Source organism: Trachurus trachurus (genome assembly GCF_905171665.1).
Source record: "Trachurus trachurus genome assembly, chromosome: 24".
NCBI lineage: Eukaryota > Metazoa > Chordata > Actinopteri > Carangiformes > Carangidae > Trachurus > Trachurus trachurus.
The window spans coordinates 23,149,637-23,168,784 of record NC_139910.1 but is presented as its reverse complement, the minus strand read 5'-3'; the positions used below and the strand labels follow the sequence as shown (position 1 = coordinate 23,168,784).

General features: G+C 44.4%; 1 protein-coding gene across 3 annotated transcripts in view; it reads right to left on the bottom strand.

Annotated features, from left to right (window-relative positions):
• The window catches only part of pak5 (p21 protein (Cdc42/Rac)-activated kinase 5), a 53,583-nt gene that overhangs the window by 7,799 nt on the left and 26,636 nt on the right, over positions 1-19,148 (bottom strand). For all 3 annotated transcript variants that reach the window (XM_084000695.1, XM_084000696.1, XM_084000694.1), the window contains 6 exons: positions 16,712-16,921; positions 15,091-15,232; positions 14,835-14,989; positions 13,676-13,809; positions 8,794-8,920; positions 8,160-8,285 (listed from right to left, as the gene is read on the bottom strand). In XM_084000695.1, the coding sequence (XP_083856821.1) occupies positions 8,160-8,285; positions 8,794-8,920; positions 13,676-13,809; positions 14,835-14,989; positions 15,091-15,232; positions 16,712-16,921 (894 nt within the window). The remainder of the gene's footprint in view (positions 1-8,159; positions 8,286-8,793; positions 8,921-13,675; positions 13,810-14,834; positions 14,990-15,090; positions 15,233-16,711; positions 16,922-19,148) is intronic.

Genomic DNA, 19,148 nt, shown 5'->3' with positions numbered 1-19,148 from the left:
ACGCAGGTAATGGTTGGTGGTCTTGGGCTCCATCTACCGGGTGGCAAACTACACTGTTGCATTTGTTCGCCCCGGTCCTGGCTGTCCTTGTAGGTCTGAGTGTTGTTTTGTGTTGTGTTGTGCCACTAGTCAGGTCATTGGTGACGTCAATGATCGCATCTGCCACTGAACGGTTTGTGCAGATGGAAGAGATGGAAGAGGAGTGGGTTCCCCCGTATGGGGATCAGGAAGAGCTCCTTTAAGTTTTTATATTTTCAGTTTATTCGCTTGTGTTTTCTTTTTCTTCTGCATTGAGTGATGATTAGGTAATAAGCTGATTCTTAAAAATGTTTGAGTTAGGTTCGTCAGAGAACACTATGCTTTAATTCACATGCATTACTAGAAGATGTGATTTTTGTTTTTGATGTTTCTTTGCTTATCTTTTACAGTGTGATTTTGTCAATGGATAGGGTTCATTTGAGAGGATGATTTTGATTTTCATATGATAGTGTTTTTGTTTTATCCTGTTTTTTCATGTGACTACGTCAATGCTTCAGGGATAACTTCCAAAACACTTCAGTTTTATACCTTTTAATGCTTTGTATCTTTTTTAATCATACCACTTGTTACTTTGATTTATCTTTCCACGTATTATTTGAAGTAGATTAGTTATGTAGTAGAATATGGGATTTTTTCCTCGTTATACCAGAGGTTTTTCCCCTTTTCTTAGATTGAGTGCAGATAGACAGATGAGTCTTTTGCCCCCCTCTTGTCAAGTGAGGGGGGGGATTTTGGCTCATCTGTTCCTGTGGACTGTGTTTCTCTGCCCGGGGTCGGTAAACTCCCAAGTTGGAGACTGGGTGCGCTAGTGTTTAGCTGGTGCGGGGCAGGGAAACAGAGAACATGGGGTAGATAATTACAAAATTTCCTATTATTATGGTTTAGCATAAGAATGCTAAAAAGGGTGGAATGTAATGGCAAATTTTGATATAACCCAGTGTATGCTTTAAGACTAGAGCACAAACATGTTATTCGAGTGAACATTCCTGTGCTGACAATTTATGGTTTATTTATTTATTATAAACCTCTTCAGCTCACTCACTCACTGACTGTACTCCTGTGCAGTTGTGTTGTGTGACTCCATTCATGAATGCCTTTTATTAAAACTCAAGAAAGACAGCTGACGTGTCGAGTTATCCTTTTTTAAAATACTTTGGTGAAGGAACAACATTTTTTGCCACCACATGCCTCTAACAGCTTTTCCTCCAGGATTGTTCTGTATTTAGCTCCATCCATCTTCCCATCAACTCTGATGGGACGGTGTGTTCAGGTTCATGTGCAGTGTTAGGTTTCCGTCACACATAGCGTTTTGCATGTAGGCCAAAAAAGTTCAAAAAAAAAAAAAAAAAACTTGAACACCATGTAACATTTTCCTTCCACTTCACAATGATGCGCTACTTTGTGTTGGTCTATCACATGAAATCCCAATAAAATACATTGTTTGGTTCCCACCCACTTACAGTACAACACCCAATCTCCCTATGACAAAACGGCCTTTAGGACTCATCTGACCACAATACACACAATAGCTGGCTTAGGGAGGTCCTAACTCTCCTCTAGTTTGTTTAATGTTTATTCATTTATTTTATTTTGGTTACTTTCTTTTTTGGTTTTGGTTTACTTTCTTTTTTTCCTATGTTCCCTTCCCTCCCAACAGTGGGTGGGAAGGGAACATAGGTAACTACAGTTCAGTCATAGAAGCCGTTCTGGCTTAGGTTAAGTTGGTTGTTGTTTTCACCATACAGTAGTACTGTGACGGCCCAGGCCGGTCTATGTGTTCTCCTTCTGTATTCTCCCTTCCCCCCTGCAGTGGCTGATGACGAGGCGGGGCCCTGATGTGAAACACCTGTGTCCTGTGGTCTATATTAGAGGGTTGCAGTCTGCTCGGTCTCTCTCTGCCTGCCGCCAGCGAAGCTCTGTCCGAGCCACCGTTGCCCTTTTTTCCTTTGTTTTCTGTTTGGTTATGGTTATGTTGCACATTCTATTATTTGTAAATAAATTATATCTTTATTATCGTTCCTCCGTCCTCCCTTGATCGTTTTGTTGTGGTCCTGTGAGCCAGATCATAACAAATGGGGGCTCGTCCGATTGGTGTAAGTTGTTGCGTAATGTTGCTTCTGCGGAGGTTGATGATTGATGTTTGCGAAGCGCTTTGTTTGATGTTCGCGCCTTGATTGCTGTGACGTCATTCTGGGGGTTCCGTGAGGGATTCCCCGTCGGAACGCTCGTAGGTGAGGATTGTAGGAGGAGAGGAATTGTTTTGGGCTAAGTATGTGGCTGTGATAGACGTGAGTGTGTTTGTGTAGGAGGATACAGGGAGAAGTTGCGTGTTGGCCTCGTTTTCGCAATCAGTGTGATGTCTCCCCGGCAGGTTAAGCGCGTTTCCCCTTTGGGTTTCGTGGTGCCACTGTAGTGTGGGGTGAAAGTGGTTGGAGCGATTGTCTCGGGAGCACGTCCATAGTGCGGACGGGTTGCCAGCTTGCTGGTCGCTTGGTCACACTAGTGGTAGAGAGTGCGTAAGTACCCGCCATCAGTATCCCCTGAAGACTAGGGTTGAGTTTACGTAGAAATGGATAGGCAGTTAGCGGGGGTTCATCCGCTGGGATTGAGGCCATAATCGTGTCTTCTTTTTTGTTTCCTTGGTGAGTTTGTCTTTGCACGTCTGTTATCATGGCAGGAGTAGATGATTTTGTGAGGGCACCTTCAGAGGAATTTGTGGAGCAGTGCACAAAGGAGCAATGGTTGAAACTCGCTGAGTTTTATAAGATATACGTTTCTGATAAAAGGTTGAAAGACAATGTGAAGGCAATTGTGTTGGCGAATTTGTATGACCAGGGTGTTTTGACTTGTGCGTCGGGGCCACCTGCGGAGGGAAAGGCTGCCGGTAGTGTCAGTGCACAGGTTGCAGATTCACAGTTAACGTTTGAACAACAGAAGGAGTTGCTTACGTTAAGGTTCCGGTTAGAGACAGAGAAGGAACTGGAATTGGAGCAGCTGAGGCAAAAGGCTGATTTGGAGAAGGCGGTGACCCTGGAAAAAGTAAGGCAGCATGTTGAGTTGACTAAATTGGACTTGGAAACTCAGAGGTTGAATCTTATGAGCGACGGTAAATTTGTTGGGGGTCGAAGTGGTGACTCCGGTGATATTTTGAGTAGTTTAAGGTTAGTCCCGAAGTTTAATGAAAGAGACGTGGACACGTTTTTTGTCTTGTTTGAGCGTGTAGCCGATACGAGAGGTTGGAGCAACGCGGACATGGTCGTGTTGTTACAGTGTGTGTTGACAGGGCGCGCGCAGGAAGCATTTTCCTCGTTGCCGGCGCCTGACAGCGCTGACTACTCAAAGGTTAAAGCTGCGGTTTTGAAAAGTTATGAGCTCGTTCCGGAGGCGTATAGACAGCGGTTTCGGAGCTGGAGAAAAGGGGACAAGTCTCATTTGGAGTTTGCACGTGAGTTGGGAACGCATTTTCACCGCTGGTGTGCAGCTGCCGGTGTAACAGATTTTGGTGAGCTGTGTGACCTGATTGTGCTTGAGCAGTTCAAAAACTCAGTGTCTGAAAGGTTGGCAATGTACATCAGTGAAAAGAAAGTGAGTACGGCGGCGGAGGCGGCCGCGCTTGCTGATGATTACTTGTTGACACATAAGAGAGGCAGAGGAGATTTCCCTGTCTGTGCGGATGGTCCAGTGGGGGGTGTGTCCTCCTGGGACAGGCCTCGAGCTGGGTTTTCACCGGCTCGGAGGAATGATCGGGGTCATAACAGTTGGCTGCCAGATCGGGGCCGCGAGAATGAGGATTTTTGTCATTTCTGTCACAAAAAAGGACACTGGAAAAACGAGTGCCCTGTGCGTAAAACGCGCACTAAGTTTGGTGGCGGATTTGTGAAGCCAGCTGCCATGGCTGCGCCCATTTCTGGTGCTGTGAGGCAGTGTGGAGATGTCTCGTCGTCAGTCAGGTTGAATCCTGATTTGAAATCATTTTTGCCGTTTGTTTCAAAAGGGTATGTGTCTCTGGTGGGTAGCCAGGACAAAGTCCCAGTGATAATGTTGCGGGATACGGCGGCATTTGATTCGTTCATTGTGGGGTCTGCTCTGCCGTTTTCCGAGGAGTCGGATACGGGTTCTTTTGTTCCCATAAGAGGCATGGGGATGTCAGTTTTTCGTGTGCCATTACACAAGCTGGTCCTACAGTCTGATCTGTTCAGTGGAGTGGTGAACATGGGTGTGCGTCCTGCTCTGCCTGTAGAGGGGATCCATGTCATTTTGGGGAACGATGTTGCAGGGGGCCGTGTCTGGCCGGATCAGCCGGCTCGTCCGCTCGTTGTCCCGGTGCCGCTTGGTACACGGGGGCCAGATGAAAACGAGAAGAGTTTCCCGGAGGTGTTTAAGGCATGCGCTGTGACCCGCGCAATGATGAGAGCTTGTCCGGACGCCGATGGCGCGGATCAGGCTGACCAAAAACTCATTGTTGCTGAATCATTGTTGTCACGTGTGTCTAACTCTCCATTTTCTATGTCTCGCAGTGAATTGGTGAAGGAACAGAAGGCCGACTCCACATTGGCAGAGCTGTTTGAGTCTGTGCGTCCTGTGGGTGAGGTAAAGGACCTGGCACAGGGTTATTTTGTGGAGAAAGGAGTGTTGCTGAGGAAGTGGGTGCCGCACGGGGAGGGTTTCATGGGGGAACCAGTGTATCAGGTTGTGGTACCGTCAAAATTCCGTGATGTGGTTCTCAGTGTTGCGCATGATGAGTCTGGTCATATGGGCGTAGCAAAAACTTATGACCGGATCCTGCGTCATTTTTTTTGGCCACGGGTTAAGAAAAGTGTTTCAGCATACATAAAAACGTGTCACACCTGTCAAATGACAGGGAAACCAAACCAGGTAATTAAAGTGGCTCCGTTGTGTCCCATTCCTGCAGTATGTGAACCTTTTGAACATCTGATAATTGATTGTGTTGGTCCTCTTCCCCCTTCTAAGTCTGGTGCAGTGTATTTGTTGACGGTGATGTGCCAAAGTACCAGGTACCCTGCTGCGTATCCGTTGCGCACGCTGTCAGCCAAGGCGGTGGTGCGTGCGCTCAGCCAGTTCATCTCTATATTTGGTATTCCAAGGATCATTCAAAGTGACCAGGGGTCAAACTTTTCCTCGCGCCTGTTTGCTCAAGTGTTGAATCAACTACACGTCACGCACAACCAGTCCTCGGCATATCACGCACAGAGCCAAGGAGCGCTAGAGCGTTTCCATCAAACATTAAAATCTTTGTTGCGGGCTTATTGTGTGCAGTTGAATGCTGATTGGGAGGAAGGTTTGCCGTGGTTGTTGCTGGCAGCGAGGGAGGTTACACAAGAGAGTACGGGGTTCAGTCCAAATGAGTTGGTTTTTGGTCACACGGTGAGAGGTCCATTGGCTGTGCTGAAGAGTGGCTGGGAGGAAGCAGAACCTCCTCAGAACATCATTGATTATGTGAATGGGTTCAAACATCGTCTTTATGCCGCTACTGAATTGGCGAAAGAAAAATTGGCCTCAGCCCAAAAGAAAATGAAGCGCATTTATGACCGGCGAGCTGAGTGTCGCAATTTTTGTGAAGGTGACCAGGTTGTGGCGCTGTTACCTTTGGTGACGTCACCATTTCAGGCAAAGTTTATGGGTCCATATACAGTGGTCAAGCAGCTGTCAGAACAGAACTACTTGATTTCCACACCTGATCGTCGAAAGAAGAATCAACTTTGTCATGTAAATTTGTTGAAGCCGTACCATGTTCGGGAGAGTCCGTCGCAGGGTGAGTCAGCTGATGTGGTGCCAGATGTTGGTGCGCATCCAGTTTGTGTTGGTAACACACTGAATGTTTCTGGTGACAGATTTTGTGAGGATGGTTTACCTCAGCTTGACTCTGCGGTGATGACTGGTCGGTTGAAAAATTCCCAGATGTTGGCAAACTTGGATCTCGTTGTGGGGCATCTGTCGGAGGCGCACCGTACAGAGTTGGTTGGCCTCATTCAAAAATTTCCTTGTCTGTTTGGGGACACTCCGTCATGCACGAATGTGTCGGAGCACGATATTGAGGTCGGTGAAGCCAAGCCGATAAAACAACGTTTTTATCGGGTAAGTGCAGAGAAGCGTGTGTTGATAGATGCAGAAATTGCTTACATGTTGTCAAATGGCATTGCGGAACCGTCGTCCTCCGCTTGGGCGTCACCATGCGTACTTGTTCCAAAACCAGATAATACGCAGCGGTTTTGCACAGATTATAGGAAGGTTAACAGTATAACCAAACCAGACTCCTATCCTTTGCCTCGAATGGACGATTGTGTAGATCAGGTGGGTTCTGCCAAGTTTATCAGCAAATTCGATCTCTTAAAAGGGTACTGGCAGGTCCCATTGTCCCAGAGAGCGCGGGAGATCTCTGCTTTTGTCACTCCAGCTGGGTTGTATTCGTACAAGGTCATGCCATTTGGTTTAAGAAACGCGCCTGCCACCTTCCAACGTTTGATGAATAAAGTCGTTGGTGATCTGGAAGGGTGTGCAGTGTACCTGGATGATGTTGTTGTTTTTTCTGATTCATGGTCTGTCCATATTGACCGCGTCCAGAAGCTGTTTGTCCGTTTGTCCGAGGCGCAGCTTACTGTGAACTTGGCGAAGTGTGAGTTTGCTCAGGCCACAGTGACTTACCTGGGTAAACAGGTTGGGCAGGGCCAAGTGCGCCCTCTGCTGGCGAAGGTTCAGGCTGTCGCTGATTATCCTCCACCGCTGACAAAAAAGGAGTTGATGAGGTTTTTGGGTTTGGTTGGTTATTACAGATGTTTCTGTCGCAATTTTTCTACTGTTGTTGCGCCGTTGACTGACCTGTTGAAGGCGAAGGTCAAGTTTATCTGGTCTCCTTTGTGTCAACAGGCGTTCGAGAATGTCAAGGCGATTTTGTGCGACTCTCCTGTTTTGGCTGCACCTCGGTTGGACAGTCCGTTTAAGTTGCAGGTTGATGCCAGTTTTGTCGGTGCTGGTGCGGTACTCTTACAAGAAGATGATGTTGCTGTTGACAAACCTGTGTGTTTCTTTTCCAGGAAGTTCAACAAACACCAACTGAACTACTCTGTGGTGGAGAAGGAGACCTTGGCTCTCATATGGGCCTTACAACAGTTTGAAGTGTATGTGGGCTCGGGTCCAGTGGTGATCTATACAGATCATAACCCTCTCACATTCTTGAACTCACTGCGGTGTGCAAATCAGAGGCTTATTCGTTGGTCGTTGTCTCTCCAAGCCTATACTTTGGATATAAGGCATATTAAAGGGAAGGACAACTTGGTGGCCGACGCTTTGTCTCGTGCTCCTGTTTGATTTTTTTGCTTCTCTGTTGTGTATTCTCTCTCTCTCTTAAATTGCTTCCAGGTACCAGTTGCTGGGAGGGATGGGAGTCACTCAGGTGATGTTGAGAATAGTCGAGAAGGAGTAAATGGTGTTTTCCTCACATGTTGAAAACTGGGTATTGGGTAATGTATATTATTGTAGTTATTGGGTAATGTACTTTATATTATTGTAATTTTGTCGTGGCTGGTTGGTCCACAGGGTTCCTGGTGGGACCCTGTTTTGATGGGGGGGGGTGTGACGGCCCAGGCCGGTCTATGTGTTCTCCTTCTGTATTCTCCCTTCCCCCCTGCAGTGGCTGATGACGAGGCGGGGCCCTGATGTGAAACACCTGTGTCCTGTGGTCTATATTAGAGGGTTGCAGTCTGCTCGGTCTCTCTCTGCCTGCCGCCAGCGAAGCTCTGTCCGAGCCACCGTTGCCCTTTTTTCCTTTGTTTTCTGTTTGGTTATGGTTATGTTGCACATTCTATTATTTGTAAATAAATTATATCTTTATTATCGTTCCTCCGTCCTCCCTTGATCGTTTTGTTGTGGTCCTGTGAGCCAGATCATAACAGTACACTGTGTAGGATAGTTTTCTTGCTACCTTCTAACAAGACTACCTAGATGCATTGTATGTGTCGAATGTTGTTGTATGTGAACAAAAAATGTAATAAAAAGATTTATAAAAAATAAAAAAAAGTTTGTGGTTGTAACATGGCAAAATGTGGAAAAGTTCAAGGGTTATGAAGACTGAATTGTGTGTGTGTGTGTGTGTGTGTCCTCACCTCCGTCCCATAAGGTAGTCTAGAGATGACCTCTGGGGCCATCCAGTACGGCGTGCCCACGAGGGACTTCCTCTTGGGCACTTCTTTGGAAACTTGAGCGCAAAAGCCGAAGTCTGACAGTTTGATCTGCAAACACACACACACAAACACGTGCTGCCTTCAGCTCCCACTCTCTGACATGTCGGTGTCTTGACTTACAGATGAGGCTGTACGAGTTCTGAACCTCTGTGTTTGATGTCAAGAAGTGCACTGACCCATTGTGATTAAGAGCTTTCATAGAAGACACTAATCTCCTGTATTAGTAGTTAATTATCCTTCAATTAATCATGTCTTATCAGCTCGTTCGGAGGCATTAGGCAGGATTTAATTACTGGGGCACGAGTTGTAATTGATGATGATGAGTTTCTGGCACTGGCTGTTGACAAGTAGCAGGAGTGGCACCCATGGAGAAGGTCAGCGAGCGTGTGAGAGTGTGTGTCATGACAACCGGAACAGTGGTAGTGGCATTGGTTATTAATACAGAGGATATTATAAGATGGGGGATTTCCTGGTGTAATAACAGCTGAGTGGAAGGAGTGTGGCTGGATAATATATCTCACACACACACACACACACACTGGTCACATGTACTCACTCTGCCGTCGCTGGTCAGGAGGATGGAGTCACTCTTAATGTCGCGGTGGATGACGCCCTGTGTGTGCAGGTAGGACAGAGCCCTCAGCACCGACAGACACACTGTGGCGATCTGCTCCTCATTCATCCTGTGAAGACACACACACACACACACACACACACACACTCCTGTCAGCAAAAACTAGGAAAGCAGAAAAGCAGATCCATATTTGACATGTTAAAAATTGCCTCGTCATCCGACAGATTACTTAAATACAGAGAAATAAGAAAGGGTGTGAAATGTATAACAGACTGGATGCTTTATAACATTCATGTCTTTTACTTTGTATACAATGTGTTATGTGTATTTATCCTTTATGTTTTATTATTGCACTCTCTTGTGGTTCCATTTTAATTAAATCCCTTTATTTAAAGGGATAGTTCAACATTTTGGCAAATTCAAGTCATAGCAGTAGGTTAATAGTAAGCTAATTTTAGAATGGCGGAGCAGAGCCGCAAGCTGCTCAGAGCTACGCTACAGAGGCTAATGGGATTTCTTGGTTTTCCTCATCAAACTCATAAAATACACAATCCAACAACTCCAAAATGCTCTGGTGGACAAGTTGTGACCTGCACATTCACCACGCTATTAGAAAATAACAGAACGTTACGAGACAGAGTTGTTTTAGAGGTAAATTCATGCAAAACCGCTGATGCGCGTTGCCTTCAGGGACAGTTTTTCAGCAAGCAGTCTCTGCATTTACCTCTAAAACAACCGTTTCGTAACGTTCCATTGTTATCTCATAGCTCTGAGCAGCTTGCGGCTGCGCTCCGCCGTTTTAAAAATAGCTTACACCTACAATTAAAGGTAACGAACCTACTGCTATGACTATAGCGATTATGGCAATGGGTCAATTTGCCAAAATGTTGAACTAACCCTTTAACCAGGAATAATCCCATTGAGATTCAGATTCTCTTTTTGCAAGGGGATCCTGGCCAAGAGAGCAGCACAGTAGGTCCACATAAAGTACACACTTGAAAAACAACAACAAAACGAACATAAAAACAGTTCAAACTGTTTGGCAAATCACATCATTACATTATAATCACCAGCCACGTTCAGTAATAATAGTCCTTGATCCTAGCTTTAAAATCTCCACTGAACAATTTCATACAGTACCATTCCACATTATGAACCAAAATCACTTACTCTCATCTCTCATATCCAATTAGGATTGATTTCAGATCTATTTACAGTATCTTATCTTTATTCTATTTTTCTTTTTTTCTATCAATTTATAATTTACCGGTTTAGTAGTAGTTCAGTAGTTGTAGGTTCATTTTGATGCATTTTTGAATATTATATTTGTTATTTTTTGTGGTTAATGTAGTTAATTTAGTTCCAAAGAAAGAAAATCAAGATGAGAATATAACCAGTAACATGGCTCGGTGTATTTCCATATTTCAAGTAATAACTCACTTATTGGAGATAGGGGTGGTTTATAAGGGAGGGTACAACACAGATGAGTCTTTCCACAGACTTTGCTGTCATTCTAAAGAAATTACAGTCGAACACAACTGTGAGCAGAGGGCGGCTTTGGAAACCTCCCCCTCTCGCCTGCAGCGGCTGTAGTCGTGATGTGCAGCGCAGCCAGGAGGGTCCCATATGGAGAGACGGGGCCATGCAGTGTGTCTGACTGAGCAGCTCCACTGAACATTAACATCTAGACCCAGCTGGCCCGGCCAGGCTGTGTGTTTGTGAGTGTGCGTGTTCACTCAGAGCTGCCGTCACATACAGTAACGTGTGCAGAAGTAGAGACGGCCTCATTTGCAAGCACGGGCAGGAAGCGCACATTTATATGTAACAGATGTACATATGCATGCTGCATATAGAGGACACACAGCCACAGTCCTGCTTTGTCTCTTTAACTCTCACACTCATCTCTGTTTTCACCTTGTCCCTCAGTCTAAATGATCCTCTGTTGGAGTCGTCACTTAGAAACTTGCATTATGTGAAAGAACCCCCAGGCAGCACACACACACATACACACACACATAGATACACTGCAGCAGATTTTATTGTCACACATGTATGCATTTACAATCACCAGATAAATGAGCCTTCCGCTAATGGAAAAACAACTGGCTAACTCAGAGTGAATGGGATGGAGGCGTGTATACCAAAACAATTCACCTCTTTACTGCCCCCTCCCCAACCGCACACACACACACACACACAAACACTCATACCCACACACACACACGCACACAATCAGAATGGGAAGCAGACCCGCTGGAATAGAAAATTGTTTCAAACACAAAGTAAAAAACAATTTTAATGAGCCTGTAGAGGTTGTCAAGGTGAGAACAACACACACACACACACCTACGTGCACACACAAACATGCAGGCACTCAAGCACAAACACACAAACACCAGTAAGCATACAGTACATACATACTGTATGCTTCTGCACTTAGACTGGATGAAGCTCCTGTGAAGTGCAGCTCATTAACCAACTCTAAAAGTATAATTGAAATCTGAACGTGATTGAAATAGTTCAGGAGCAGGGACGGCCACTGTGCCACTGTTGAATTGCCTGTGTGGGTCAGATGTTCTGTATGTCTCTGTGTGTGAGTGTGTGAGTGTGTGAGCACGTGTGTTCTCGTAAAAATCGGGGTGTGTGTGTGTTTTCTGCCAACAACTCAGTGAGCTGATGAAGCCTGCGCGACGCAAGGAAGGCAGCAGTTATTTCCACAACAAAAGGCTGAACAGAAATAGCACAAAGCTTTCACCTGGACAAATATGGCTGAAATTACCAAGGAAAAACACACACTGTATTGTATTCCATCTATCATGAATTAGTATGTATATATTATGGCCAATAATTATATCAAGAGCTTGACTTGGTTGACTGGCTGCTAACCAATCCAATGACATCTACTGTAGCAAGTTCCTTATACTTTCCTTTCACTATCTCTTTTTTCTGATGAATAATATTTGTTGAAACACAAATTTGAATATTGAAATGATTTTCCTCTAAAATCCACATTCACATGTATCTGAATAATTCAACAAACCGTGGAGTGAAAAAAGAAAAAATGTTAAGTTAGGGTTAGGGTTAGCCCAGTAATATCCTGTTCACTGAGATTTCCATTAGTACTTTTAAATGCATACTGAAGCTGTCACACACACACACACACACACACACACACACACACACACACACACACACACACACACACACACACACACACACACACACACACACACACACACACACACACACACACACACACACACACACACACACACACACACAAACAGGCAAACATCTGTGTGGGTGACTGTTCAAAATACTTCACGGCAGCAGCGGTGCTCAGCCTCACCAAAGCGTGTTATTAGCATCCGACACCGCGCAGCACTAATGCTGACACTCCACGCAAATGACTGTAATTAAACACCAAGCACGAAGTAAGCTTAAAACAATGAGGTGGCAGCTTCCAAACACGACTCAACAACACAGACGCAATTAGGAAAAGTTGGAGAACAATAATCCCAGAGCTATCAAAGCCCGGGCTGGATTACTGCCCATCTGCTGGTTCCTCCAGGTCATCTTGTGAAATCATTCATCTCTGTGGAGTTTCTGACGTGCGGCACAAATGATATTTAACAACACATCTTCAGTTGATAATTACCCGCTGAGCACTTGTTGATGCCATTACCAGCACCTGAATATCACACGTCTTCACAGATTGACGCATTTCAAGTAAAAGTGCTTCCTCTCAGTCTGTCTCAGCATTTCTCAGCACTACACTTGAGGCTTATGTATTCACACATTAAACGACAAGCACAACCCTGTGGCTTAATTCCATGAAAATATATCATTTTAGTCATTTTAGCTCTCATCATCCTTTTCAATCGTCCTGCCTTCAATCTGCCCAAATTGCAGCTGTTGAGGTTTTAAAGCAAGTCATTTGTCAGTTTGGCAAATGTGCTTTACTGCCTAGAGTTGAGATGAGAAGATTGATACGTGTTCAAATGAAGCTACAGCAGGGAGTTCATTGACCTATCTTAATGTAAGAAGCACGTAGCCAGTCCAAAGATAAAAACTTCTACCTGTCAGGAGTTCTATGGACACACACAATTCTATACACAACATATTGTGATGCATGTACCAGTCACGTTCCGTGTTTACATCATACATCCAATGGTTTACAACGATGAACGAACATCTCGCCGCAAATCTTGCGCATGCGCACAAACATCAACAGAGCCACTGGGAGCTACGACTACAACAAGGCTAAAAACAATTTTTACGAACAGCTTTTTCATGTGGCGGCTTCAGGACACTTGGGTCAGTACGGACGAGCAGTATGGAGGTATTTGGATGTTTCGTGTGTGTTTTGGACGATTCAAAACTGAGTACTATCCACCGCCATTATATGAAAATCCGTTGCCAGCCGGACCCCCCCCACCCCCCCCCCCCCCCCCGGAACTCCAAGAGCGTTTTGATGACTCCGAAAGTTCTCCAAACCCTTCCTCGGCATGACGGTGAGTAGAAAATTGGTGAATTATCGATTTTGGGTGAAGTATCCCTTTAACTTGTACTCCTATTCAAGTATTATTTATTTGGATCCTTTTAGAAGTGATATTAAGGTCTAAAGAAAGAATGACTCTCTCTCGCTAGTTATATTTTAAATCTTTTACATCTACACAGTGTCTCAAACTGCTTATTTAAAATGGATTTGGAGTGCTTGAATCTGTAAAGGTTTGTAGGTCGTGTCCTTCTAACTCTTTTAGTTCTGTTGCTTCTCTTTGACTATTTCCATACTCACATCAGGACATTCACTCAGTATCTTTTAATGCATTTATTTTATTTATTCATTTATTCATTATTTTACCTGGTGTGAGTCACAATGTCGGTGAGTGCCCCGCCCTCCAGGAACTCCATGACAACCCACAGCTCGTCTCCCACCAAGTAGCTGTTGTACATGTCCACCACGTTCTCATGGTGGTAGTCCCTCATAATCACCACCTGAAACACAGAGAGAGAAGGAAAGATGGAAAAGGCTTCTAGCATTTATCTACTATTCAATTTCTATTAACACAACCTGTTTATATTGGAATGTCACTTAATATCGTGCTTTAACAAACCATGGTCTGTAAATTACATATCCTCATGAGACAAATATTAAACATGTGACAAAGAAATGTTCTACGGTTTCATTACTTTATTTAATTTATTCATATCATTTCAATTATATATTAATTTAACTTTCCTTTGTCTCATGTGAACATGTTCTGGAGGCATGACTACATAAGGATTACATTCAGCAATTAATAGGATTACATAAAGCAAATTAGTTCCCAAATGAACACCCACAGCTACAGAACTGCGTTCACTGCACACACACACCCATGCACACAAACACACACACACCCAAAATAGAATTAGTGCAATATTGCTTGATAAAAGAGGAAATCAAAGGTTTTACCGAATTGAAACAGTTTTCTACAAAACAAGCTATCATGAAGTTTCTCTGTAAATATGGTTTATTTATTTTTCAATAGTTAGCGTGCTGTAAATAGAAACAGCTATGAATAAATTTGTTGCCTTGGGTTTTTAGTGTCAGCAAGACTTAATTTTTTGTAAATAAATGCAATTATGGATGTAAATGTGTCAGTGGTTTGATTGCTCTGAATATATGTCACTGAAACAGAGCACAACTGAATGTGTGTTTGGTTAATAGGCAAACTACTGTAATGCTGCGGGAGGGGGAGTTTTATTTAAATCTATCTGACACAAACTGAGCCATCTTCCATGATGTTATTCATCTCTGCTGCTGCTGCTGCTTGTTTGAGCTACACTCTGACAAATGTTCTTTCTGGTCTCTCATGTGAAGAGTGGGCATCATGAGGTCACAGTGACCCCACACTCGCAGCAGCGACGCATCCAGCTACATGTGAAGTCAGAATAGCCGGTGATGTTAAAATGTGCTGCTTTAGGTGTGGTTACTCATCAGATAAGTGTACTGCAGTTACTCCATCAGCCTTTCACACCTCATTAAAGAGCAGCTCTCTCCTCTGCTGTTTCCTGAGGTCCATCTTCTTCACAGCCACCTGCTTGCCGCTGTGTTTCTCGCTGGCGATGCACACGATGCCCGTGGAGCCCTCGCCGATCTTGATGAAGCTGTCCAGATATTCCCGAGGGTCGCCTGTACGCAAACGCAAACACGGCTCAATTTAGATGCAAAACCAAAAAAAATAGAAGTAAAGCATTTCACTATTGTTATAATTTCCATTGTCTATTTCTTGCCTGGGTTGACGACCAGCTGAAGTGCGGCTCTGAACTGCTCGTGGGAGACTCTAGAGGGTTGAGTGTCAGAGCTTGACCCCCAGGAAGGAGGGGGATAGGCTCCCGGGGGGATGTAAGGTGATGAAGGCTGCGAGTACGCCCCCTGGTTGTGCAAAGAGTGAAAAAGAGAAATTGAGCAACAATAAAATAGTATTAATATTCTTCTTACAGTCATTGTATTTGGAAAAATGAAATAGAGTTGTCCAATCATTAACCACTGGGATTAATCTTGACTGGGTATCATCTTATATCAAAGTCATGCAGTAAACATCAATTTGACTAAACTCAAGCAACTTGAAAGTCATAATAATTAAGATTTCCTCATATCATAATCCATAGCATAACCATTGCTGTCCTATTTAAACCATGCACATCCAAAATGACAACTGTTCAGGTGTGTTTTCAGCTTTTAAACAACTATGTTATGTAATTTTATGTTATGTTATGTTATGTTTCTTTATTATTATTCTATTCATTTATTTTAACTCTTCTTATTTATTTTCCTTTTATTACAATACTATTTTGTTGTTGTATGTTAATACCGGATTTATTTATATATGATTTGTATTTCCTTAGAGGATCTGGAAACATGGGGTGGTGAGGGAGGGAATGGGGGGATTTTATTACGTACATTTACTCATTTTGTAATTTGTACACATGTTAACAAGAAATGCCAATAAACTTTTTTTTTTTTTTTTAAAGCCTGGCTATAATTTTGGTTATCAGAGTTCTCAACGGTTCTGGAAATCCAAACCCCCCCTGACCCGAGTGAGTTGAAGCCTGCGCCTGACTCGCCCACACTGTGCTGTATGATCGGGTTTGGGCTCTGGCTGACATTGAGAACTCTATTGGTCATGAGTGGTGTTTTTATACGTTATTGTTCTGTCTTTGTATGTTTTTGTTGCTACCCACTTTCCTACTGATGCCTCATCACTTAAAGGTATAGTATGTAGGAATTCCCCCCATCTAGCGGTGCGGTTGCATATCGGAACGTATTCTTGATGTTGCATTCACGTGAAATTGGGCAGACGTCAGACAGACAACAGACGCTGCATGTGACAGGATAAACAAGCGTCTATGTAAACAAGTGGTCTGCCACCACGAGGCAAAACAATACAGGCGTGACAATATGTTGTCATGGTGATGTCGTATTGTTTACCTGACCCACGTTTTACCGTCTTTCTCTCGTCAAGTAAACTGACATCCGGTTGGTTTGCCGACAGCCGTCTGCCTGACTGCACCTGAATGCAACATCAGTGCCTCCATCCTTCCTCACACTACACAGTGGTGACAGTTTTAACAGGCGCTACCTGGAAAACTTTCTCCCCAAGTCCACAGCTCCGGTGAGTTTCTGTGGTTACCTACGGTCACGCTGCCACTCAACGTAAAAAATGGCGATGCAACATGGCAGCCTCGGTTCAGTGCGTCGCCCACTTATGTATTTGTAACGACTTGTAACAACTCATTCTAAGGTACGAGAAAGCTTTCATTTGTATGCGGGTGTGATTGGACTTCAGTGAAATACGTATTTATGAAAGCAATATTTGATTTTTGCTGTGCTGCAGTGATGGACATACTGTACCTGAGGGGTGTACGGTGGGCTCGGCTGGGAGGGGGGGTGATGGTATGGCGAGGGTTTGTAATGGTGGAAGACAGGGGGATAGGGCAGGTGTGCTGGAGGGTAGCCGGGCGGCTTGCTGTGGCTCTGAGGTAGCTTAAGAGGCCCTCGGGGGTAGGTGTCACCGCCCGTAACCTGGGGACTGCCATCACGTGAAGGACGCTCGTAGTCACCCTGCAGGAGACAAGGTCACATGACTGATGAGGCAAAAAAAACACACAGGATCTGAGACACGTGTTTTCACTTGTTATGGGGTTTCTCACTGTCATGCATGACCACACACACTCCACAACCAAATGCCAGCTCCACTTCCAGGTCTGTCTGCAGGTACATTAGACCTCGACAGACCTAATGGGGATCATTTAGTCCACGGGACAGGGGCCATACTTTATCATTAGTACCCCACAGTGCTCCTCATTCATCAACCGGAAACCCAGGGAGAATCCAGATCTGGGACACACCTCTTCCTTAAGATCCCAGAAACACATACGTCTCCTTTAAAGTGTAATACACACACACACACACACACACACACACACACACACACACACACACACACACACACACACACACACACACACACACACACACACACACACACACACACACACACACACACACACACACACACACACACACACACACACACACACACACACACACACACACAGAATATAGAGCTTAAACCTATTAAAATCTAAATTGTATGACTCAGCTTAAATGATCTGACTCATAACAGATAAGAGGCTGGCTGTACACACACACACACACACACACACACTTTGAGCAGACCAGTGGTGACTTCATCACTCGGGGCACTTTTTTCCCCAAAGCTGCTAAAAACAGGAAGCAGGTAGAAAAATACTTAGTGTTGAAAAAATGAATGTCACCCACTTGGTGAAAGCTGCTATGAGCTATATAACATGATGTACAACATGTGGGTCATATTAACAGTAGTGGAAGAATGACAGGGCAAAAAAAGTGATTATAATGTGTCTGTTTGTTTTATAGCAAAGTAAAAAGATAAATAATTAATGCACAATGACAGAATATAAATAGACCAGGATGGATTATATGAACGCTAATGTACTGGTAGTAGCAGTGGCTTAAACTGACTCCACCATGCAGAGATTAAATTAAATTACCGTTGCCACACCTCCCCATACTGCTCTACAACCAATGCGTGTGTTTTTCTTAAATCATTCATTCTCAGAGGGCTGAGATAATAAAAGAAAACTCCCTCTCTGTCCTCTTCCTTTTATTTGTTTCTCTCTCTGTGACTATCAGCCCTTTTTCTTTCACACTCACACCAAGACACACACACACGTGCGCAGACAGGGCAGGAGGAGGAACCCTGATGTGCTGGGCTGCTGTATAATTACATGGTGTGAACTCTTTTAATCAATCACTCAAGGCAGGTGTGTGTATGTGGAAGGAAGAAGAGGGGTGGGGGGCTGCTGCTGCTGGGACAGCCCAGCCGTGCCTGCACCTCCCCCCCCCCCCCCCCCCCCCCTCTCTATCATTGGCCGGCGCCGCTGGCTGGCTGTCAGCCAAGGGTCTCCTGATCCATGTTGGTTAAACGTGCATTAATCTGAGTTTGGCAGGGTAATCAACAACCTAACTCAACTGTGAAATTGAATTCCGCGGTGGAACATCGTTCGGCCAGTTTTATGCTAAAGCTGCAGAAAGGGAAAGTGCCGCAACATCAATTTGTCACCGAGAGCTGCGGCACTGAGCTCATGCTCGCCACGAAACAGAGAGGGAGAGAGTGAGGGGAAGAGAAAGGAGGGAAGAGAGAGGGAGTGTGTTTGTTTGTATCTTTTTGTGTGTGTGTGTGTGTGTGTGTGTGTGTGTGTGTGTGTGTGTGTGTGTGTCTGTGTGTGTGTGGCCAAGTCTCTGTGCTGTCTACTGTTACATCCCCACCGGCTCCCAACAACAGCAGGGAAAAAGAGGGATTTACTTCAGTGGTGTGAGTGGGTTGAATGAGGGAAAAAGAAGAAAAGCCAGAGAATGAGAGAGGATAGAGAGGGGTGGGTTTGTTACAAGGTCCATGAGCCGAGAAGAATAGTGATTCTTAAGCTGCCAGATGACTCCTTGTTGTTTTTTTCTCTCTTTCTCTGCTGAAAAATCTCCAAACACCACAAGGCAAATTAGGGAGCACTGATTCCAAAACCAGCACTTCATTACAGCCTATATTTCACTAGAATTAAGATTTATATAAACAACACTTAGAACATCTAATCAGATATATTCAGCTTTTTTTTTTGCTTTTTTTGGATCAATACACTAGCTGTGGGTCAGGCTGCATCTTTACATTGCTAACACCCATCGTACATGTTCAGAGAAGCCGGTGTGACTCCTCAAGCACGACAACTCACAAAATGGTAATAAAGCATATGTA